The following is a 26241-nucleotide window of genomic DNA, read 5'->3' on the forward strand; positions in this document are numbered from 1 at the left end:
TTTGGAAACAAACATTTCTCTTCTTAGGGAAGGACCGTGGAGTTTATCCAGTCAAGGTCCCACAGAGGGAGTTAAGAGTTGCAGTAACCTGGCGTGAGTAAGCCCTGATTCCAGGTGGTGATGGGGGTTGAGTTTCACATTCTGCTTTATTTGAACAATATGTGAAAAAGAGTCACTAAAAATAAGAACAGACTGGGCTTTGTTGCAGCTGAGTGGCCTTGCAAATCTCTGTAAAGAGGAATTATAGGACATAAAGGATCTGATTCTGGGATATGATCCAATTGCCCTGTGAATGGAAGTAAAATATCCTTTTTAAGAGCACTGAAGTTCTGGGATTTTGGGGGAATAGTCACTTCTGTGAGATGTGGATTGTGTCCAGGGACTGTAACCTGAGAGGAAACAAGAAAGTTATCCGAGTGATTTCAGATGTTTTGTGGTGCCAACAGTGAAAAACACTGATATCCACCACTAAAATGCAGCCTTTATGAAACACGTGTAACAACCTGCCAGGTCTCCCCAGGCTAGAAACAGCTTCAGTCCTGCGCGGTGAATGAGTTACCAAGTGCCTACTGATATGGACCGCAGTTGTTAATGCTGTTGCTGAGAATTACAAAGTGAAATAAAGACAGTTCCTTTATCTGAAGATGTAAGTCAGAAGCAATAGACTGATTTCTGTCCCCATCGTTTTCATGGAGTGCAAAGGTAAAGAGTTGACTGTTTCTCTTTGTCTCAAGTCTGTACTTAATATCCTGATTCTGTGTCAAGATTATTTATAAGTGGATTTTTTTTCTCAATTTATTCCATTTTCCTTGCAGCTGATCTAAGTGTATATATAAGTTATTGCTTCTTTAAAAAGCTTTGATTTTACCTGGTTTTGTCCATGAGTCTGAATCTTCAGCTAGATTTATCTTTTTGGTGGAGGAAATGATCAGGGAAATAATGACAAATACTAAACTAACTATAGACTATTGCTACTGAGAAATGCTTTTATTATATATGGTAGAGAGGGAAAAGAATAACATTTATGTAACCACTAATTGGCATGTATTTTAGCCATTCATTTCAGCTTCCAGAGTCTTTCTTACCTTCTGTTTTTGTCCTAAAGCTAGTAACTAAAGCCAACTTGTGCATAACTTTATTCTATAAATATGTGGCTTATTTTTAAAATTTTTTATTGGAATATAGTTAATTTACAAATTGTTAGTTTCAGGTGTATAGCAAAGTGAATCTGTTATACATATATCCAAGATGTGGCTTATTTATGGGATTGCATAAAAACAGTTTGTTGATAGATTCACTATAAGGAAAACCCTTTTTTTTCACAGAATGAAAATGTCACAGTAAATAACAGGAAAATAAAGGGTCTTTTTAGGCAAAGATTCATAGTGAGTTGAGGTCTTTCCAGCTCTATTCATGTCCTCGGTAGGAGGAAAGATACTCAAGAAAAGCATGAGCCCCTCACTCAAAGTGCTGAGTACTTTGGTGATAACCTATGGAGCAGGGGTTTTTAATCCTAGAGTTTTATGAACTGAAAACCATGCCCTTTATTATGTCCTAAAGATGAAACAACTACAAAGCCAGTTTTTACTACAGAATAGATGACTACCTTCTCTCAGGAGTAGCTCTATACGGAATGACTAGTATGGCTGGCATTAGACCCACTAAGCAAACTAGATGAATCTTGACATTCTTAAAGTCACATCAAAGAGGAAGAGTCATAATCTGGCCAAATAAATCAGATACTTATTCATTTAGTTCATTCACATAAACTCACTCAGCCTCAAACTAGTCCATGCGTCCTTAGAGGAAGAAAAGCCTTAGAAACATGCATCTAAATAAAATTAAAATCTGGAATTTTACTTGCATTGATTGGAAAACTCACCATCGTTTGCTTATGAGCGGGCTGCAAAATATGTATCACTTAATATAGTGGTAAACTTTGTGGATCAAATTTTATTTGTAGTGAATTCTAAGGAACTTGTGTTGCAATCAATTTTTAATAGTAGAAGTTATGGTTCACGGAACAGATGTTAAACTGGTATTCCATGAAGCTTGGAAGAACTGTGGCCACATTGTATTTTTGTTTGTGTTTTTAAATTTTTATTGGAATATAGTTGCTTTACAATGTTGTGTTAGTTTCTGCTGTACAGCAAAATGAATCAGCTCTATGTATGTATATATCCCCTCCTTTTTGGATTTCCTTCCCATTTAGGACAACACAGAGCATTGAGTAGAGTTCCCTGTGCTATACAGTAGGTTCTTATTAGTTATCTGTGTTATACATAGTAGTGTATATATGTTAATCCCAATCTCCCAGTTCATCCCACCACCCCACATTGTTTATTTATTCTTATTAATAAGGTTTGTTCCATTTTTTATCATAAAAGTTACCACCCAAAATGGGATTTGGCTTCTATTTGAAAAATTGCCAGTTGGGGAAAAAACATGATTTTCTGAGTTTCTTCCTATTATTGCCACCTCACCCACTCCCTGCTAAATGCAAGTTGGCCTTTTATTCTGTCCTGATATATCTACTTTTGGACTTTCCAGACTTATTTTAGATCCTTTCTAGGTAAGTAAGTATTGTGAGTTCTATAATATTTTAATAACAATAGTTATTAGCATTGTATACTTACCTCTATTACATAGACCCCAGGCAAGAGAAGGAGGTAATACTCTCCAAATTTGTTGGTTCTATAGGGGCAGACATGTTTTCTGTCTTGGACTTCTACAGTTACATTGGGTAATGGAGTCCCATTCTGATCAAAAATTTGACCCTTTACACCTGCAAGACAAAAAGAGAATTAAATGTTAATACCACATTTTATGGCATATGAAAAAAAATTCTTGTAATTATTTAAGAAAAATATGCCCAATATTTATTAGCTGTTTTGAGTTAATTGAGTGTTTCAGAAGGGATGGTAAACTTTAAAAAAAATTGAGATATAATAAAAATATAACATATTAGTTTCAGGTGTACAACATAATGATTTAATATATGTATTGTGTAACAGTCACCACAATATGCCCAGTTAACATATACATTTTTTTTTCTTGTGACGAAAACTTTTAAGATTTACTCTTAGCTAATTTCAAATATACGATACAGTATTTAACTATATTTACCATGCTGTACATTACATCCCCAGGACTTATTTATTTTATAACTGGAAGTTTGTACTTTTTGACTGCCTTCACCTATTTTTCCCCACCCCCTGCCTCTGGCAACTACCAATCTATTCTCTATATCATGAGTTGGTTTTTTTTTTTTAAAGATTCCACATATAAGTAACATCATAAGCTATTTGTCTTTCTCTGATTTATTGATATTTCACTTAGTATAATGCCCTCAGTGTCTGCCCATATTGTCACAAATGGCAAGATTTCTTCTTATGGCAGAATAGTATTCCATTGTATAAATATACCACATTTTCTTTATTCATCCATCCAATTAAGTTGCTTCTGTGTCTCAGCTATTATAAATAATGCTGCAGTGAACATGGTGGGTGCAGATATCTTTTCAAGTTAGTTTTCTCATTTCTTTTGGATAAATACCCAGAAGTAGAATTACTGGATCATATGGTAGTTCTATTTTTGATTTTTCTTAGAATCTCTATACTGTTTTCCATAGTGCTGCACCAATTTACATTCCCATCAACAGTGCACAAGGGTTCCCTTTTCACCACATCCTTGCCAACACTTGTTGCTTCTTGTCTTTTTTGACAATAGCCTTTCTAACAGGGGTAAGGTGATATCTCTACTTGTCTTTAACTCTTGATACTTTAATTACAGTGTGTCTTGATGTGGGTCTCTTTCAGTTCATCTTATTTGGAACTCTCCAGGCTTCCTGGATCTGGATGTCTGCTTCCTTCCCCAGGTCAGGGAACTTTTCAGCCATTTTTTCTTCAAATAAGTTTTATATCCCTTTTTCTCTCTCTCCTCCTTCTGGGACCCCTATAATGCAAATGTTTGTCTGTTTGATGTTGTCCCATAAGTTCTTTAAGCCATCTTCACTCTTTTTCATTCTTTTTCTTTTTGCTGCTCTGATTGGATGAATTCCATTGTCCTGTCTTCAGGTTCACTTATCCTTTCTTCTGCCTCATCTAGTCTGCTGTTGAACTCCTCTACTGTATTTTTCAGCTCTATGACTTTTATTTGGTACTTCCTTATATTTTCTTTCTCTTTGTTGAAATTCTCATTTTGTTCATGCATAGTTATACTGAGCTCAGTGAGTATCTTTATAACCATTATTTTGAACTCTTTATCAGGTAAATCACCTACCTCTATTTCATTAAGCTCTTTTCTGGGGTTTTATCTTGTTCTTTCATTTGGAACATATTCCTCTGTGTTGACTCTCTGTGTTGGTTTCTATGCATTATATAAAACAACCATCTCTTCCAGTCTTGAAGGAGTGGCTTTGTGTAAGAGGTGAACTTACTGTTCAACCCTGCCCCAGCTCTGGGTTTTCTCTCAAACTTTTATGATTATCCAAGCAGCTTACTTTAGTCTTAATGGCTCCAGTAGTTGAGGGTGTGCCAAGACCTGTCAGTATCCCAAAGGGGAGTATCTCAGTCAGCACAAAGGTTCAGGCAGATTGGGAGCCAAACCCACAACTTCGAAAGTATACAAATATACCTCTTCTGGGGGAAGACTGGGAGATGGGTGTTTCTGTCTACTCCCTCTGCACTGAGCCCTGGGGTGACTGACAGCCAGTTAAGAACCATTTCTTTGTTTGCTTTGTTCATCTCTTGCACTCATGAACACAAGCCATGTTGGCCAAGAGCCAGGCTATCAAGGGATGTGTTCTCTGGGCAGTAGCCAAAAAAGCCAAGGGGTACAGATGGGTACACAGGCTCCTTTCTTGGAGACACTGGTGATCTGGGGTACGGCATAGGTTGAGAGTGAAGATGGTGCCCAGTGGCCTCTGATGAATGATTGTAGTCAGCCGCTAGATGTGTATTTAATTAGAATCCTGATCCTCAGGCCACAACTATGAAGATAAACTAATAGTCCTCTTTCACAGAAAAACTGGGTTTTCAGTCTGCTGCCTCTCCACTGTGCCCTGAGTGTAGCTGGTTAAGAACTCCTTTTCTGTTTGTTACAGTTCTGTGGGATTTATGAACACAAGACGTGCTGGCCAACAGACCCAGGAAATCAAGGGGTAGCCTCTGGGTGGCAACTGCAAAAAACAGTGCACCAGACGAGTGCACAAACTCTTTTCCAGGAGATTCCAGGATCCTGGAGGTAGGTGGAGGGACAGGGCAAAGATGGCAGCCACAAGCATCCATCTTTGGAGAGTATTTCAGTTGGCTCCTAGATGTATGTTAAATTAGATGACTGCCCCTCAGACTGAAACTTTCAGACAAGCAGATACGCCTCTTTCACAGAAAGACTGGGCACTTTTCAGTCAGCTGCCTTAGTGCTGGGTCCTGGGCAGTAGCCAGTTAAGTCTTTAAGAACTGTTTCTCAGTTTGCTATAGCCTTGTGGGTCTCATGGATGTGAGCCCCATCATTTTCAAAGCTAGATGTTTCGAGAGCCTCCAGAAGGAACCAGCCCTGCCAACACCTGGACTTTAGCCCAGTGAGACTGGTTTTGAACTTCCAACCTCCAGAACTGTACATTTAAATTCACTGTTACTTGAGAGGAGACAAGATGGCGGAGTAGAAGGTGAGCTCACCACTTCTTATGGAAACACCAAAGTCACAACTAACTGCTGTACAACCATTGACCAAAAAATGCTGAAACCTACCAAAAAAGATACCCTGCATCCAAAGACAAAGAAGAAGCCACAACAAGACAGTAGGAGGGGGTGCAATCTCAATAAAATCAAATCCCATACATGCCAGGTGGGTGACCCAAAAACTGGAAACAGAAGTTCTCCCACAGGAGTGAGTTCTGAGCCCTGTGTCAGGCTCCCCAGCCTGGGAGTCTGGCAATGGGAGGAGGAGCTCCCAGAGAATCTGGCTTTGAAGGCCAGTGGGTTTTGGTCACAGGGATTCCCCAGGACTGGGGGAAACAGAAACTCTATCTTGGAGGGTGCACACAGGGTCTTGTATGCACCAGGACCCAGGGGAAAAAAGCGGTGACCTCATAATAGACTGGGCTAGACTTACCTGCTAGTATTGGAGGGTCTCCTGCAGAAGCAGGGGGTGGGGGCAGCTGTGGCTCACTGCAGGGACAAGGACACTGGTGGTGGTAGTGTGGTAGTTCTGGTCGGTACTCATTGGTATGAGCCCTCTTGGAGGCTGCCATTTTCTCACCGAGTCCTGGCCCCACCCAACAGCCTGTAGGCTCCAGTGCTGGGACACCTCAGGCCAGATAACCAACAGGGTAGGAACACAGCCCCACCCATCAGCAGACAGGCTGCTTAATGTCTTCCTGAGCACACAGCTGCCTGATAAACACACCCCCTGACATGGCCTTGCCCACCAGAGGGACAAGACTCAGCTCCACCCACCCATGGGCAGGAACCAGTCCCTCCCATCAGGAAGCCTACACAAGCCTCTTAAACAGTCTCATCCACCAGGGGGAGGTGACAGCAGAAGTAAGAAGAAATACAATCCTGCAGCCTGCAGAATGGAAACTGCAATCACAGAAAGTTAGACAAATTGAGATGGCAGAGAAATATGTTCCAGATGAAGGAACAAGATAAAACCCCAGAACAACAACTAAGTGAAGGGGAGATAGATAGGCGATCTACCTGAAAAATAATTCAGAGTAATGATAGTAAAGATGATCTGAGATCTCAGAAAAAGAATGGAGGCACAGATCGAGAAGATACAAGAAATGTTTAACAAAGACCTAGAAGAACTAAAGAACAAACAAACAGATGAACAATACAATAACTGTAATGAAAAGTACACTAGAAGGAATCAATAGCAGAGTAACAGGTAGAAGAATGGATGAATGACCTGGAAGAGAGAATGGTGGAATTCACTGCAGTGGGACAAAGAAAAACGAAAGAAAAGAAATGAGGCCAGACTAAGAGACCTCTGGGACAACACTAAATGCATGATCATTCTCATTATAGGGGTCCTAGAAGGAGAAGAGAGAGATAAAGGACCTGAGAAAATATCTGAAGAGATAACAGCTGAAAAATTCCTTAACATGGGAAAGGAAACAGTCACCCAAGTCCAGGAAGCACGGAGAGTCCCAGGCAGGATAAACCCAAGGAGGAACATACGAAGACACATAGTAATCAAATTGACAAAAAATTAAAGACAAAAAATGTTAAAAGCAACAAGGGAAAAGCAACAAGTAACATACAACGGAATTCCCATAAGGTTAGCAGCTGATTTCTCAGCAGAAACTCTGCAGGCCAGAAGGTAGTGGCACGATATATTTAATGTGATAAAAGGGAATAACCTACAACCAAGAATACCCAGCAAGGCTTTCATTCAGATTCAATGGAGAAATCAAAAGCTTTACAGACAAGCAAAAGCTAAAAGAATTCAGCACCAACAGACCAGCTTTGCAACAAATACTAAAGGAACTTCTCTATGGGCAAAAGAAAAGGCCACAACTAGAAACAAGAAAATTACAAATGGAAAAACTCACTGGTAAAGGCAAACATACAGTAAAGGTAGGGAATCATAGGCACACAAATATGGTATCAAACCCAGCAACTGTGAGAAGAAGAGAGCAAAAATGCAGGATACAGGAAATGCATTTGAAATTAAAAGACTGGCAACTTAAAACAATCTTGTTTGGGCTTCCCTGGTGGCGCAGTGGTTGAGAGTCTGCCTGCTGATGCAGGGGACACAGGTTCATGCCCCGGTCCGGGAAGATCCCACATGCCACGGAGCGCCTGGGCCCGTAAGCCATGGCCGCTGAGCCTGCGCATCCGGAGCCTGTGCTCTGCAATGGGAGAGACCACAACAGTGAGAGGCCCGCGTACCGCAAACAAAACAATCTTGTTTATGTATAGACTGCTGTAGCAAAACCTCATGGTAACCACAAACTGAAAATGTACAACAGAGACACACACAAAAAAGGAAAAGGCATTTGATTCAAACACAACGCTAAAGTTAGTCATCAAATCACAAGAGAACAAAAGAGGAAGGGAAGAAAAAAGACCTACAAATCCAGAACAATTAACAAAATGGCAATAAGAACATACATATCAATAATTACCTTAAACATAAACAGATTAAATGCTCCAACCAAAAGACATAGACTAGCTGAATGGATACAAAAACCTGTATATATGCTGTCTACAAGAGCACTTCAGATCTAGGGACACATTTAGACTGAAAGTGAGGGGATGTAAAAAGGCATTCCATGCAAATGGAAATCAAAAGAAAGCTGGAGTAGCAATACTCATAGCAGACAAAATAGACTTTAAAATAAAGACTATTACAAGAGACAAAGAAGGACACTACATAATGATCAAGGGAGCAGTCCAAGAAGAAGATATGACAATTGTAAATATATATGCACCCAACATAGGAGCACCTCAATATTTAAGGCAAATACTAAAAGCCACAGAAGGAGAAATTGACAGTAACACAGTAGTAGTAGGGGACTTTAACACCCCACTTTCATCAATGGACAGATCATCCAGACAGAAAATCAATAAGGAAACACAGGCCTTAAATGACACATTAGACCAGATGGACTTAATTGATGTTTATAGAGCATTCCATCCAAAAGCAGCAAAATACACATTCCTCTCAAGTGCACAAGGAACATTCTCCAGGATTGATCACATGCTGGGCCACAAAGCATAAATTGGTAAATTTGAGAAAACTGAAATCATATCAAGCATCTTTTCCAACCACAACATATGAGATTAGAAATCAACTACAAGAAAATAAAACTAAAAAACATGGGGGATATATAGCCTGAACCAAGATGGAGTAGAAGGACTTGCTCTCACTCTCTTGTGAGAACACCAGAATCACAACTAGCTGCTGGACTATAATTGACAGGAAGACACTGGAACTCACCAAAAAAGATACCCCACATCCAAAGACAAAGGAGAAGCCACACTGAGATGGTAGGAGGGGCACAATCACACTAAAATCAAATTCCATAACTGCTGGGTGGGTGACTCACAAACTGGAGAACACTTATACCATAGAAGTCCACCCACTGGAGTGAAGGTTCTGCACCCCACGTCAGGCTTCCCAACCTGTGGGTCCGGCAACAGGAGGAGGAATTCCTAGAGAATCAGACTTTGAAGGCTAGCGGGATTTGATTGCAGGACTTCGACAGGACTGGGGAAAATAGAGACTCCACTCTTGGAGGGCACACACAAAGTAGTGTGCGCATCGGGACCCAGGGGAAGGAGCAGTGACCCCAGGGGAGACTGAACCAGACCTACCTGCTACTGTTGGAGGGTCTCCTGCAGAGGCGGGGGTGGCTGTGGCTCACCGTGGGGACAAGGACACTGGCAGCAGAAGTTCTGGGAAGTACTACTTGGCGTGAGCCCTCCCAGAGTCTTCCATTAGCCCCACCAAAGAGCGCAGGTAGTCTCCAGTGTTGGGTTGCCTCAGGCCAGACAACCAACAGGGAGGGAACCCAGCCCCACCCATCAGCAATCAAGAGGATTAAAGTTTTACTGAGCTCTGCCCAACAGAGCAACAGTCAGCTTTACCCACCACCAGACCCGCCCATCAGGAAACTTGCACAAGCCTCTTAGATAGCCTCATCCACCAGAAGGCAGACAGCAGAAGCAAGAAGAACTACAGTCCTGCAGCCTGTGGAACAAAAACCACATTCACAGAAAGACAAGATGAAAAGGCAAAGGGCTATGTACCACATAAAGGAAAAAGATAAAACCCCAGAAAAACAACTAAATAAAGTGGAGATAGGCAACTTTCCAGAAAAATAATTCAGAATAATGATAGTGAAGATGATCCAAGACCTTGGAAAAAGACTGGAGGCAAAGATCAAGAAGATGCAAGAAATGTTTAACAAAAACCTAGAAGAATTAAAGAACAGAGATGAACAATACAATAACTGAAATGAAAACTACACTAGAAGGAATCAATAGTAGAATAACTGAGGCAGAGAATGGATAAGTGACCTGGAAGACAGAATGGTGGAAGTCACTGCTGCAGAACAGAATAAAGAAAAAAGGATGAAAAGAAATGAAGACAGCCTAAGAGACGTCTGGGACAACATTAAATGCAACAACATTCACATTATAGGGGTCCCAGAGGAGAAGAAAGAAAGGACCAGAGAAAATATTTCAAGAGATTATAGTCGAAAACTTCCCTAACATGGGAAAGGAAAAAGCCACCCAAGTCCAGGAAGTGCAGAGAGTCCCAAACAGGATAAACCCAAGGAGAAACACGCTGAGACACATAGTAATCAAATTGACAAAAATTAAAGACAAAAATTATTGAAAGCAGCAAGGGAAAAATGACAAATAACATAGAAGGGAACTCCCATGAGGTTAACAGCTGATTTCTCAGCAGAAACTCTACAAGTCAGAAGGGAGTGGCATGATAGACTTAAAGTGATGAAAGGGAAGAACCTACAATCAAGATTACTCTACCTGGCAAGGATCTCATTCAGATTCGATGGAGAAATCAAAAGCTTTAGAGACAAGCAAAAGCTAAGAGAATTCAACCCTACCAAACCAGCTCTAAAACAAATGCTAAAGGAACTTCTCTAAGTGGGAAACACAAGAGAAGAAAAGAATGTACAAAACAAACCCAAGACAATTAAGTAAATGGTCATAGGAACATATGTATCAATAATTACTTTAAACATAAATGGATTAGGTGCTCCAACCAAAAGACACAGGCTTACTGAATGGATACAAAAACAAGACCCATCTATATGCTGTCTACAAGAGACCCACTTCAGACCTAGGGACACATACAGACTGAAAGTGAGGGGATAGAAAAAGGCATTCCATGCAAATGGAAATCAAAAGAAAGCTGGAGTAGCAATACTCATATCAGATAAAATAGACTTTAAAACAAAGAATGTTACAAGAGACAAGGAAGGACACTACATAATGATCAAGGGATCAATCCAGGAAAAAAATATAACAATTATAAATATATATGCACCCAACATAGGAGCACCTCAATACATAAGGCAACTGCTAACAGCTATAAAAGAGGAAATCAACAGTAACACAGTAATAGTGGGGGACTTTAACACCTCACTTACACCAATGGACAGATCATCCAAAATGAAAATATATAAGGAAACACAAAGTTTAAATGACACAATAGACCATATAGATTTAATTGATATTTATAGGACATTCCATCCAAAACCAGATTTCACTTTCTTCTCAAGTGCGCATGGAACATTCTCCAGGATAGATCACATCTTGGGTCACAAATCAAGCTTCAGTAAATTTAAGAAAACTGAAATCATATCTAGCATCTTTTCTGACCACAACACTATGAGATTAGAAATGAATTACACGGAAGAAAACGTAAAAAACACCAACACGTGGAGGCTAAACAATACGTTACTAAATAACCAAGAGATCACTGAAGAAATCAAAGAAGAAATCAAAAAATACCTAGAGACAAATGACAATGAAAACACGACAATCCAAAACCTATGGGATGCAGCAAAAGCAGTTTTAGGAGGGAAGTTTATAGCTATACAAGCCTACCTCAAGCTACAAGAAAAATCTCAAATAAACAATCCAACCTTACACCTAAAGGAAGTAGAGAAAGAAGAACAAACAAAACCCAAAGTTAGCAGAAGAAATCATAAAGATCAGAGCTGACATAGAAACAAAGAAAACAATAGCAAAGATCAATAAAACTAAAAGCTGGTTCTTTGAGAAGATAAACAAAATTGATAAACCATTATCCACACTCATCAAGAAAAAGAGGGAGAGGACTCAAATCAATAAAATTAGAAATGAAAAAGGAGAAGTTACAACAGACACTGCAGAAATACAAAGCATCCTAAGAGTTTACTACAAGCAACTCTATGCCAATAAAATGGACAACCTGGAACAAATGGACAAATTTTTAGAAAGGTATAACCTTCTAAGACTGAACTGGGAAGAAACAGAAAATATGAACAGATCAATCTCAAGTAATGAAATTGAAACTGTGATTAAAAATCTTCCAAAAAACCAAAGTCCAGGACCAGATGGCTTCACAGGTGATTTCTATCCAATTAGACAAGGGCTAACACCAATCCTTCTCAAAGTCTTCCAAAAAATTGCAGAGGAAGGAACACTTCCCAACTCATTCTATGAGGCCACCATCACCCTGATACCAAAACCAGATAAAGATACCACAAAACAAGAAACTTACAAACCAATATGACTGATGAATATAGATGCAAAAATCCTCAACACATTACCAGCAAGCAGAATCAAATAGCACATTAAAAGGATCATACACCAAGATTAAGTGGGATTTATCTCAGGGATGCAAGGATTCTTCAGTATATGCAATTCAATCAATGACATATTAACGAATTGAATAATAAAAATCATATGATCATCTCGATAGATGCAGAAAAAGCTTTTGACAAAATTCAACACCCATTTATGATAAAAACTCTCCAGAAAGTGGGCATAGAGTGAACCTACCTCAACATAATAAAGGCCATATATGACAAACCTACAGCAAACATCCCTATCAATTGTGAAAAACTGAAAGCATTTCCTCTAAGATCAGGAACAAGACAAGGATGTCCGCTCTCGCCACTATTATTCAACATAGTTTTGGAATTCCTAGCCATGGCAATCAAGGAAGAAAAAGAAATAAAAGGAATCCAAATTGGAAAAGAAGAATTAAAACTGTCACTGTTTGCAGATGACGTGATTGTATATATAGAGAATCCTAAAGATGCCACCAGAAAACTACTAGAGCTAATCAATGAATTTGGTAAAGTTGCAGGATACAAAATTAATGCACAGAAATCTCTTGCATTCCTATACACTAACAATGAAAGATCAGAAAGAGAAATTAAGGAAACAATCCCATTCACCATTGCAACAAAAAGAATAAAATACCTAGGAATAAAACTACCTAGGGAGACAAAAGACCTGTATGCAGAAAACTATAAGACAATGATGAAAGAAATTAAAGATGATACCAACAAATGAAGAGATATACCATGTTCTTGGATTGGAAGAATCAACATTGTGAAAACGACTATACTACCCAAAGCAATCTACAGATTTAATGTGATCCCTATCAAATTACCAATGGCATTTTTTACAGAACTAAAACAAAAAATCTTAAAATTTGTATGGAGACACAAAGGACCCCAAATAGCCAAAGCAGTCTTGAGGGAAAAAAGTGAAGCTGGAGGAATCAGACTTCCTGAGTTCAGACTATATTACAAAGCTACAGTAATCAAGACAATATGGTACTGGCACATAAATAGAAACATAGATCAATGGAACAAGATAGAAAGCCCAGAGATAAAGCCACACACTTATGGTCAACTAATGTATGACAAAGGAGGCAAGGATATACAATGGAGAAAAGACAGTCACTTAAATAAGTGGTGCTGGGAAAACTGGACAGCTACATGTAAAAGAATGAAATTAGAACACTCTAACACCACACACAAAAATAAACTCAAAATGGATTAGAGACCTAAATGTAAGACCAGACACTATAAAACTCTTAGAGGAAAACATAGGAAGAATACTCTTTGACATAAATCACAGCAAGATCTTTTTTGATCCATCTCCTAGAGTAATGGAAATAAAAACAAAAATAAAACAAATGGGACCTAATGAAACATCAAAGCTTTTGCATAGCAAAGGAAACCAGAAACAAGACGAAAAAGCAACCCTCAGAATGGGAGAAAATATTTGCAAATGAAGCAACTGACAAAGGATTAATCTCCAAAATTTACAAGCATCTCATGCAGCTCAATATTAAAAAAACAAACAACCCAATCCAAAAATGGGCAGAAGACCTAAATAGACATTTGTCCAAAGAAGACATACAGATGGCCAAAAAGCACATGAAAAGCTGCTCAACATCACTAATTATTAGAGAAATGCAAATCAAAACTACAATGAGGTATCACCTCACACCAGTTAGAATGGGCATCATCAGAAAACCTACAAACAACAAATGCTGGAGAGGGTGTGGAGGAAAGGGAACCCTCTTGCACTACTGGTGGGAATGTAAATTGATACAGCCACTATGGAGAACAGTATGGAAGTTCCTTAAAAAACTAAAAATAGAATTACCATATGATCCAGCAATTCCACTACTGGGCATATACCCAGAGAAAACCATAATTCAAAAAGACACATGCCCCCCAATGTCCACTGCAGCACTATTTACAATAGCCAGGTCATGGAAGCAACCTAAATGCCCATCGACAGATGAATGGATAAAGAAGATGTGGGGCTTCCCTGGTGGTGCAGTGGTTGAGAGTCCACCTGCCGATGCGGGGGACACAGGTTCGTGCCCCGGTCTGGGAAGATCCCACATGCTGCAGAGCGGCTGGGCCCGTGAGCCATGGCCACTGAGCCTGTGCGTCCGGAGCCTGTGCTCTGCAACGGAAGAGGCCACAACAGGGAGAGGCCCACGTACCGCAAAAAAAAAAAAAAAAAAAGAAGATGTGGTACATATATACAGTGGAATATTACTCAGCCATAAAAAGGAACAAAATTGGTCATTTGTTGAGATGTGGATGGATCTAGAGACTATCATACAGAGTGAAGTAAGCCAGAAAGAGAAAAACAAATATTGTATATTAACAGATATATGTGGAACCTAGAAAAATGGTACAGATGAACCAGTTTGCAGGGCAGAAATTGAGACAGAGATGTAGGGAAGAAACATATGGACACCAAGGGGGGTAAGAGGTGGGGTGGTGGTGGTGGTGGTGTGATGAAATGGGCGATTGGGATTGACATGTATACACTGATGTGTATAAAATTGATGAATAGTAAGAAAAAAATGCAAAACATATTTTTTTTTTACAATTTAAATAAAAACTCTGGTTTGTAAAGGAAGATTATACAGCTTTTGAGGACATGGGTTGGAATACTTTTTAAATGTAATTAATCTCAAATAAGCCAGGCAGAGAAAGACAAATACTGCATAGGGTACAAAGTTTCAGTTATAAGATGAATAAGGTCTGAGGATCTAACGAAAAACATGGTGACTGTAGTGATAACAGTGTATTATATAATTGAAATTTGCTGAAAGAGTAGACCTTAAATGCTCTTACCTCCCCCCCAAAAGGATAAATACGTGAGGTGATGGATGTGTTAATTAATGAGATGGGTGGAATCCTTTCACAATGTACACATACATCACATCACCACAATGTACATTTTAAACGTCTTGTAATTTTATGTCAATTGTACCTCAATAAAGCTGAAATAATAGGTTTAAACATGTTTTATTCATATTGTTTATACTTTTGGATTTACTTAAATTACTTGAAGCTCTCAAACAGTCTAAGAGTTGGACCTGAAAGAACAGGTCTCCATCAGAGACCAGAAAAAATAGAACTCCTCTCAGCCATTTAGCATTTATCACCACCAGTACATATACAGTCTTTGGTTCATTTGTTGTCTAAAGCTATGTTGCCATGGAACTACTCCTGAGTATTTCTTTTGGCCTGTCAAACACATGCTATAGTTTCAGTGAAACCACGGATTCCTGCCCACCTTCCCCCTCCATTTCCAAGGAACCAAGTAGTTATTTTGGTATGAAGGTCTAAAAATCGTGTATTATTGTAGTTAAGGGTGACAAATTGCAACAATAATAGAAAAGATTAAACAACCAGAGAGTTAAAGTGAATTCAAACAAAAATTTTTTGTCTGTTCTATTTGGAGTGGGTAAATTCAAAAACCACAGAACAGTTTTTGACATTATTATGACTGAAAGCTTGAATAGCTTTCCAGTTTTTTTACTTGTAGCTGGAATATGGTTAAGACAGAAACATACTTATTAAAATGACAGAGCAAATGGTATGGTTGTTTTAATATGTGGCTAGATAATCAAAATTATGAAAGTTCTATTTGGCATATATTCCAAATTTCTTTTAAAAATCAACATTCAGGAGAGCTTGGAGAAAATTCTCACCTATTGTTATAGAATGTGAGCTGCAGTACTCCTTCCTATGCTGTAAAGAAATTTAGAGCATATGAGATGGAAGAGACCATACCAGGAGCTAGTGTTCATTCTGTTAGTTGTTTTCAGGCTTTTAAATTAAATATTGAGTAGCTATAAAAGAAAGCTTATGAAGCTTACAGAAGATATAAAGAACATTACTGTTACCTCTGTTATTTCTTATGTGCCTCTCTCTGATCCTATTAACTTCCTTTCCCTTTGAGAGAGCACCATCCTGGATTTTGTAGTTTTATCATATGTGTTTAATCATTTTGCATGTTTTTAGACTTAATCCTATGGAATTTTATTACATCTTCTTTCATGGCTTCTTTTTTTCAATATTATATTCCAGTGATTCACCCGTGTTACAGCTTGTAGCTGTATTTCATTGATTTTCATTGCTGAATACATTCCATTATGTTAATATGCTATAATTTCTAGTATCTATTTTACTGTTGATAGGCATTTGGGTTGTTTCCATTATTTATTATTAGCGGTGCTGCTGTGAACACTTTCTGTTTGCTGCTCGTTTATAGAAATTTACTTCTGATTTGATTTGCTAACGTCTTAAGGAATGTTCACATCGTGTATTTGACCTGTAATTTTCCTATTTTGCAATGACATGTTTAGATTTTGCTATCAAGGTTATTCTTGCTTCAGAAAAGGAGTTACAGAGTGTTCCTACCTCTTCTTTTCCCTTTTATGTAATCTGGAATAGTTTGTTTAAGACTGGAATTACTAGTGTATTTTTCCACTTGGTAGAGCCTGCCTGTAAGACCTTTTTTGAGGGAGGATTTTAAACTACTGACAGATTTTTAAATTGTTATAGGATTATTCAGTTTTTCTGTTTCTTAAGTCTGTTTTAGTAGGTTACAGTTTTCTAGTAATGTATCAATTTTGTTTATGATTTTAAAAAATTAGTGGCATAAAGTTATGTATAATATCCTCTTGTTTTTAAAGAATATACTCACAGTGCCCCCGTTATTCTCTGTAGCATCTGTACTTGTTCCTTATTTCTCATGTTGTTTATTTGTACCTCCTCTCTTTTTTTCTTCATTCTCACTAGAAGTTTGTCAATTTTGTCAGCTTTTTCAAAAAACCAAATTTGGACTTTGCAGATTATTGTGTATCTGTTTTCTATTTTGTTAATTTCTGACATTGTCATTTAAAATTGCCTTTTTTCTGTTTCCTTGGGCTTATTTTGCTAGAGTTTTTTTCTCACTTCTACAATGAATAGGTGCTCAGCTCATTGTGATTGTTTTAAAATGGTTTGACACCCTTTCCTTAAAAAAAAAAATGGGACCTGATTTTCCTCCTCTTGTGAACAAGACTTAGTGACTCACTTCTCACAAATAGAATGTGGCAAAAATGATGGTATGTGGCTTCCAAGAATAGGTCACAAAAAGAATAGCTTCTGCCCGGCTTTTCCTCTTTTGGATCACCCACTTGGGAGAACCTAGCCACCATCTAATGAGAACATATAAGCAGCCCTCTGTGAAGGGCCAGGTGGAGAGAAACTGAGGCCTCCCTGCCAACAGCCAGCACCAGCTTGCCAGCTAACAACCTTGGAAGTGGATGCTTCTCTTTCATTCAAGCCTTCAGATGATGTGACTGCAACCTCACGAGACACCTCAAGCCAGAACCATGTAGCCATGCTTTTGAAATCCTGACCCACAAAAACTATGAGGGAAGATAGATATTTATTGTTGTTCTACACCATTAGCTTTTGGTGTAATTCATCTTGCAACAGTAGAGACTATTATAATATATTCATTAATCACCAGCCCTTCTACCCTGACATAAGCATTTAAATGCTATAAATTTCCCTCTACACATTGTTTTAACTAAATCCCACAAATTTGGATAGGCAGTATTTTTCATTATCATTAAGATTTAAATATTTTCTAATTTCCATTATTTCTTCTTCTTTGACTTATGAGTTACTTAGAATTATGTTTCATAATTTCCAAATATATATTGCATATTTGTTATTGATTTCTAGTTTAACTGCATTTTGAACAGAAAATATAGTCTATATGATATAATCCTTTAAAAAAAAAAACGTGGGTGCTAAACAAATGCTACTAAACAACAAATGGGGCATTGAAGAAATCCAAGGAAGTAAAAAAATAACTAGAGACAAATGAAAATGAAAATAAGACAATCCAAAACCTACATGACACAGCAAAAGCAGTTTTAAGAGGGAAGTTTATAGCAATACAATCTTAGGAAACAAGAAAAATCTCAAATAACCTAACCTTACACCTGAAGCAAACAGAGAAAGAAGAACAAACAAAATCTAAACTTAAAAGGAAAGAAATTATAAAGATCAGAGCAGAAATAAATGAAATAGAGACAAAGAAAACAATAGAAAAGATCAATGAAACTAAAAACTGGTTCTTTGAAAAGATAAACAAAATTGACAAACCTTTAGCCAGACTCATCAAGCAAAACAGAGAGAGGGCTCAAATCAATAAAATTAGAAATGAAAAATGTTACAATGGACACCACAGAAATACAAAGGATCATAAGAGACTACTACAAGCAACCATATGCCAATAAAATGGACCTAGAAGAAATGGACAAATTCTTAGAAAGGTATAACCTTCCAAGACTGAACCAGGAAGAATTAGAAAATATGAACAGACCAATCACAAGTACTGAAATTAAAACTGTGATTAAAAAACCCCCAACAGGGGCTTCCCTGGTGGCACAGCGGTTGGGAGTCTGGCTGCTGATGCAGGGGACGCGGGATCGTGTCCTGATCTGGGAGGATCCCGCATGCCACAGAGGGGCTGGGCCCGTGTGCCATGGCCGCTGAGCCTGCGCATCTGGAGCCTGTGCTCCGCAACGGGAGGGGCCACGACAGTGAGAGGCCCGAGTACCGCAAAAAAAAAAAAAAAAAAACTCCCAAAAAACAAAAGTCCAGGACCAGATGGCTCCACAGGTGAATTCTATCCAACAATTAGACAAGAGCTAACACCAGTCCTTCTCAAAGTCTTCCAAAAAATTGCAGAGGAAGGAACACTTCCCAACTCATTCTATGAGGCCACAATCACCCTGATACCAAAACCAGATAAAGATACCACAAAAAAGAAAATTACAGGCCAATATCACGGATGAACACGGATGCAGAAATCCTCAACAAAATACTAGAAAACTGAATCTGTCAGTACATGAAAAGGATCATAAACCATGATCAAGTGGGATTCATCCCAGGGATACAAGGATTTTTCAGTATCTACAAATCAATCAGTGATACACCATGTCAACAAATCAAAGAATAAAAACTATATGATCATCTCAATAGATGTAGAGAAAGCTTTTGACAAAATTCAACATCCATTTATGATAAAAACTCTTCCAAAAGTGTGCATAGAGGGAATCTACCTCAACATAATAAGGGCCATATATAACAAGCCTACAGCTAACATCATACTCAACGGTGAAAAGCTGAAAGCATTTCCTGTAAGATCAGGAACAAGACGAGGATGTCCACTCTTGCCACTTTTATTCAACATAGTGTTGGAAGTCCTAGCCATGGCAGAGAAGAAAAAGAAGTAAAAGGAATCCAAACTGAGAAAGAAGAAGTAAAACTGTCACTGTTTGCAGATGACATGATACTATACATAGAAAATCCTAAAGATGCTACCAGAAAACTACTAGAGCTCATCAGTGAATTTGGTAAAGTTGCAGGATACAAAATAAATACAGAAGTCTGTTGCATTTCTATACACTAGCAATGAAAGATAGAAAGAGAAATTAAAGAAACAATCCCATTTACCATCACATCAAAAAGAGTAAAATACCTAGGAATAAACCTACCTAAGGAGGCAAAAGATCTGTATTCAGAAAACTATAAGATGCTGATGAAAGAAATTGAAGATGACACAGACAGATGGAAAGACATACCGTGTTCTTGGATTGGAAGAAATATTGTCAAAATGTCAAAATTGTCAAAATATTATCATATTATCAAAATGACTATACTGCCCAAGGCAATCTACAAATGCAATCCCTATCAAATTACCAATGGCATTTTCCATAGAATTAGAACAAAAAATCTTAAAATTTGTATGCAGACACAAAAGACCTTGAATAGCCAAAGCAATCTTCAGAAAGAAAAATGGAGATGGAGGAATCAGGCTCCCTGACTTCAGACTATACTACAAAGCTACAGTCATCAGAACAGTATGGTACTGGAACAAAAACAGAAATATAGATCAATGGAATAGGATAGAAAGCCCAGAAATAAACCCACACACCTATGGTCACAATCTACAACAAAGGAGTCAAGACTATACAATGGAGAAAAGACAGTCTCTTCAGTAAATGGTGCTGGGAAAACTGGACAGCTACATGTAAAAAAATGAAATTAGAACATTCTTTAACTCCATACATAAAAATTAACTCAAAATGGATTATGGACCCAAATGTAAGATCGGATACTAGAACACTCTTAGAGGAAAACAGGCAGAACACTCTTTGGCATAAATTGCAGCAATATCTTTTTGCATACGTCTCCTAGAGTAATGGAAATAAAAACAAAAATAAACAAGTGGGACCTAATGAAACTCAGAAGCCTTTGCACAGCAAAGGAAACCATAAACAAAACGAAGACGACCCACAGAATGGGAGATAATATTTGCAAACAATGCGACTGACAAGGAGTTAATCTCCAAAATTTACAAACAGCTCATGGGCTCAATATCAAAAAAACAACCCAGTCAAAAATTGGGCAGAAGACCTAAATAGACATTTCTCCAAAAAGACATACAGATGGACAAGAGGCACATGAAAAGATGCGCAGTGTCACTAAAAATTAGAGAAATGCAAATCAAAGCTACAATAAGGTATCACCTCACACCAGTCAGAATGGCCATCATCAAGAAGTCTACAAACAAGTGCTGGAGAGGGTATGGAGAGAAGGGAACCCTCCTACACTGTTGGTGGGAATGTAAATTGGTGCAGCCACTTTGGAAAACAGTATGGAGGTTCCTTAAAAAACTAAAAATAGAACTACCATATGATCCAACAATCCCACTCCTGGGCATATACCCAGAGAAGGCCATAATTCAAAAAGACACATGCACCCCAATGTTCACTGCAGCACTGTTAACAATAGCCAACATATGGAAGCAACCTAAATGTCCATCAGCAGAGGAATAGATAAAGAAGATGTGGTACATATATACAATGGAATATTACTCAGCCATTAAAAAAGAATGAAATAATGCCATTTGCAGCAACACATTAGAATCCCAGCTCCCAAGTCACTAAACATTCCCAAGCCTCAATTTCATCACCTATAATATGGAGATAATATGTATACCTTCCAGGATTGTTGTGAAGATCAAACACAAGTAACAGAACAGGAGGCTCAACGAATATTAATCCTTTCTTAATCCTTCTCTTTCTTCTTATTTGGATAAGAAAAATGATACAAGGAAAAGAAAGACTAACTATATAAGTTTGAAGTTGACACAGAAATACTGGATAAGTTGCTGGGGTCTCAGTTCATCTTTGTTCCGCAAGAGCAAGAATATGTGAAGGAGGAAGCTATGCTTATTTCTTCCTTTCTTAGGTCTCTGAACTAGCTTATAGTCTTCCTGCCACTTTGAAAGTCTGTGCATTTGAGCAAGATAGCTTGTAGTACTGGCAGTATGTGTGTTGGCATCTTTTCTATTTTTCATTGTCGTCTTCAAAACCAACAAAATCAAACAAAACCAACCCAAACTCATAAAAAATTAAGCTATCTTTGAAATTGACTTTACACCAAAGATTCAGGATGCTAAGGCAGAAGACACCAAGAAAAAAAAATGTCATGGTACCTTAAAAAAAATTTAGCAAACAGTAATCAAAACAGCATGGTACTGGCACAAAAACAGACATATGGATCAACGGACGAGAATAGAGAGCCCAGAAATAAACCCACACACCTATGGTCAATTAATCTTTGACAAAGAAGGCAAGAATATACAATGGACAAAAGACAGTCCCTTCAGCAAGTGGTATTGGGAAAGCTGGACTGCTGCACATAAACCAATGAAGTTAGAATACACTGTTACACCATACACAAAAATAAACTCAAAATGGCTTAAAGACTTAAATATAAGACACGACACCATAAAACTCCTAGAAGAGAACATAGGCAAAACATTCTCTGACATAAATTGAAGCGATGTTTTCATAGGTCAGTCTCCCAAGGCAATAGAAACAAAAACAAAAATAAACAAACAGGACCTAATCAAATTTATAAGCTTTTGCCCAGCAAAGGAAACCATAAACAAAATGAAAAGACAACCTATGGACTGAGAGAAAATATTTACAAACTATGCGACTGACAAGGGATTAATCTCCAAAATATACAAACAGCTCATACAATTCAATTAAAAGAAAAAACCCAATTGAAAAATGGGCAGACAACCTAAATAGACAGTTCTCCAAAGAACACATACAGATGGCCAACAGGCACATGAAAAGATACTCAACATCGCTAATTATTAGAGAAATGGAAATCAAAACTACAATGAGGTATTACCTCACACTAGTCAGAATGGACATCATTAAAAAGTCCACAAATAACAAGTGCTGGAGAGGGTGTGGAGAAATTGGAACCCTCCTACACTGTTGGTGGGAATGTAAGTTGGTGCAGCCACTATCGAAAACACGATGGAGGTCCCTCAAAAAACTAAAAATAGAATTACCATATTATCGAGCAATCCCACTCCGGGGCATATATCCAGACAAAACTATAATTCAAAAGGATCCATGCACCCCCTATGTTCATAGCAGCACTGTTCACAAAGGCCAAGACATGGAAACAACCTAAAATGTCCATCGACAGATGAATGGATAAAGAAGATGTGGTACATACATACAATGGAATACTACTCAGCCATAAAAAAGAATGAAATAATGCCATTTGCAGCAACGTGGATGTACCTTGAGGTTATCATATTAAGTGAAGTCAGAAAGAGAGAGACAAATACCATGTGATATCACTATATGTAGAATCTAAAATATGCCACAAATGAACATATCTACGAAACAGAAACAGACTCACAGACATAGAAAACAGACTGTGTTTGCCAAGGGGGAGGGGGTGGGAGAGGGATGGATTGGAGGTTTGGGATTAGCAGACGCAAACTATTATGTATAGAATGGATAAACAACAAGGTCCTACTGTATAGCACAGGGAACTATATTCAATATCCTGTGATAAACCATAATGGAAAAGAACATGAAAAAGAATATGCATATATATTCAGCTATATATATTTAGAGCTGTACAGCAGAAATTAAGACAACTTATAAAACAACTATACTTCAAATTAAAAAACATTTGCAAATGCCTTCTTGGCTGGAATTGGTTGTTACACTTCAACAGAACAGATTTGAATTTTTTTGACAGTCTATGAACAGTGTTTTTGGATGGCCTTAGGTACCCACACAGCACCCCTATATCATGTGTCAAACTAAACAAAGATTTCCAGGGACTGGTAGTCTGACTATCCTCAAACATGGGAAAAGGAAGAGTAATTTGGATTCAGGTCGATTGCCAAAAGTCTTCATATTCCAGTTTTGACTCTCATTCAATGTCCTCTAAAGATTAAAAGATTCATTTCTGTATGACCCTTAGCCAAACCTAGAGACAATTGTTCAAGCTGGGAATATCTGAATATCACTCTGTTACTGAACAAACACAGACCATTCTTAAATACAGAATTTCTATTAGAGGAAAACCCCATAGCACCTGCCAAATATAAGCTGCCTTTGATCTTATACGTCTTTTCAATATTCTGTCCAGGCACCACCAAACTTTTCACTTAGAAGGAAGTGATTGTTTTACCAGAAGAGATTATTTATTTCTATATGCTGAAATCAAAAATTGAAAAAAGACCAGAAGATCCAAAGAGATGCAGAGACAGCCAGCACTATGACATCAGGAGAACAAAAAGCAAAATTTTGAAAAAAGCTCAGATAATAAGCAAAGGAGAATAAAATCTGAGACTTAAATTTTGTGGCCACATCTGGAAATGAGGGGCAGAAATGTAAAGCTCTCCTTCCCTTGGGGATGTATCAAGCTGTGTGGATGAAAAGCCCATGCTGGGCAAGGACTGGCCACAGCGCAAAGTCTGAGCTGGTGGTACTCAGGAGACTGTTCACTCCCATGTCCCCACCTAATGATTATAGCTGCCACTGACTTTGGATCTGATAACAGATGCCTATCTGTGTCTCACAGGCTTCTGGAACTCAACACATACCAGATTCTCTCAGGTCCAGGTTGCTTAGGTTTCTGGATGCTGTGGGCCATCCCCCAAACCTCTGGGTTCAGATCTGCTCTGAGGAGTTCAAGGGAGAGAACAGCAGCAGGTAATATCACGTCTTGCTCATCTTTGCTTCTCCCCAGAGAGGGAACAAGCAGGACATTCCAGATCCCTAGAATTCACACTCAACTTAATGTCTGCCTTACCCTCATCCCAACAGGAGCCTAGTCGACCCTCTAAGCATGACAACACAGCACCAAAGGACCTGAGTTTACATTGAGGTTGGCAGTGAGATTTAATTGAAAGAATGACCCCATCGGAGCCTTAGAACAAGCTGGGGTGAGAAAAGGCATATGCTATTACTCCCAGCTATCAGTTGACTAAAACCAGTCGAGACAAGTGGCTTGCAAAGTTTCACACAGGGGCAGATGACAGAACGGCTTAGGCCTTACCCAGACTCCTGCCGTCTAGGCCTAGTCCTTCCATTAGAGCAGGAGGCCTTTCCTTCCCAGACAAGGTAGGCCAGAGACTTTGACCCACCTGGAAATCTCAGAGACCATCTTAGCAAGTGGTGACACTGAACCAGTGAATGTGATGCAGCTTGACAAACATCAGTGATTTTCTTAAACCAGAGCAATAGCGGTAAAAAGATGTTTGCTTCCATTACTCACAATCAAAGATACTCTTTGGCTTCCTATTGGGCACCAATAAGGAGAGAACCTCTCTATCAAGTAACAGTAACCACACTGTATCAGTGTTTTGAAATAGGGTTTCATCATTAAACTAGAAAACAAAAACAAAACAAAAAACCCTGTCTTAAACCACAGGGGGTAGGGTTGATGTGTTAATATATACATATGTTTTTTTAAGTAAGCTGTGCACATCTGATTATAGGGATAGGTAGATGTATGAATATTCTTTATAAAACCTAGTTAAATGGACTAGTAAGCACTTTAAATTAATAAATAACAATGGTTAGGCTGTAACTTGTATGTTATTTAACAGTTGACAAAGCTCCTTCACTGGCAATGTTATTTCAGCAGGATACTTCAGAGCCCACCTTAATTCAGGGCTCAGTAAATAACCTTTCCAGCTAGATTGAAATTCCGAAGATAGCAGTGCAGTTCATGGAGTGTATTTCGTGTTCAGTTGCACTCCCATGCTGATGCTTCTGAAGAAGGAATTTCAGAAAAGGACAGAGTACACACTAAAAGTTGATATAGGTAGAAATACAGTAAAAGTAGAAATGTGCCTCATGAGAAAAGTCAAGTAGAAACATACCAGAATACAAAGTCTGGTGACATAATGAAAAAGGAGAAAGACCCAATAATAAGCTTAATAAAAATTATTAAGATGCTGGTGAAAAAGAAAGATGACATTTCGTAATCTCCCCCATCAACCTACCCCATAAATGTCTCAGCCAGTTAGATGCAGCTCTGCCAATTCAAAAATAACCTTTGTTACTTGTGTCATGGGGGTGAAGAGGTTGGGAGTCAAATATGAAAGGGGGAAGGAGTAGCCATGGTAGGGATGTGTGGCCAAGGGAAGCTCCTAATTTTCCTTGCACTCAGCCCTGTACCCCTCTGCTTCTGACTTTTCCCTGCCTCAACCGTCTCCATCTCTTTTCAGCAGGTGGGAAGCTTTGGTGTGAAGCATGCAGAAAATCCAGGAATTATGCAATTATGCAGCAGGCCCACGATGCAAACCTCTTCAGCACAAACACACATCCTCCACTTTGGCTTGATGTGGTAGCATAACTGTCGCCCTAATTCCTGATACCTTTCTCCCCCAAGCCGTCCCCAATGGAGAAAAATAACTAACCCGGGCAATGCAGAAGAGCCTTCCACACCCTGCCGAGGATTCCATCATCATCACAAGCAACATGTTGCTCTAGTACAATGGTTTTCGAAGAGTAGTCCCTGGACGAACCCGG

At 38.5% G+C, this 26241-nt stretch overlaps 1 protein-coding gene and 1 long non-coding RNA gene across 2 annotated transcripts in view; one reads left to right on the forward strand and one right to left on the reverse strand.

Annotated features, from left to right (window-relative positions):
* On the forward strand, positions 1-26220 carry LOC113620729 (uncharacterized). Its single transcript, XR_003432894.1, has 3 exons — positions 1-93; positions 511-702; positions 25938-26220. It is a non-coding gene; the product is annotated as an uncharacterized LOC113620729 (long non-coding RNA).
* CPM (carboxypeptidase M) overlaps positions 128-26241 on the reverse strand; it is an 86797-nt gene continuing 60683 nt past the window's right edge. Inside the window, exons 8-9 of the mRNA XM_027106980.1 lie at positions 2637-2785; positions 128-389 (exon numbers count right to left, since the gene is read on the reverse strand). Coding sequence (XP_026962781.1) covers positions 147-389; positions 2637-2785 — 392 coding nt within the window. The 3' untranslated portion in view covers positions 128-146. The remainder of the gene's footprint in view (positions 390-2636; positions 2786-26241) is intronic.

The sequence above is a fragment of the Aethalodelphis obliquidens genome, unplaced genomic scaffold, assembly GCF_003676395.1.
Source record: "Aethalodelphis obliquidens isolate GAN/ISIS:26980383/991018 unplaced genomic scaffold, ASM367639v1 scaffold8, whole genome shotgun sequence".
Lineage (NCBI taxonomy): Eukaryota > Metazoa > Chordata > Mammalia > Artiodactyla > Delphinidae > Aethalodelphis > Aethalodelphis obliquidens.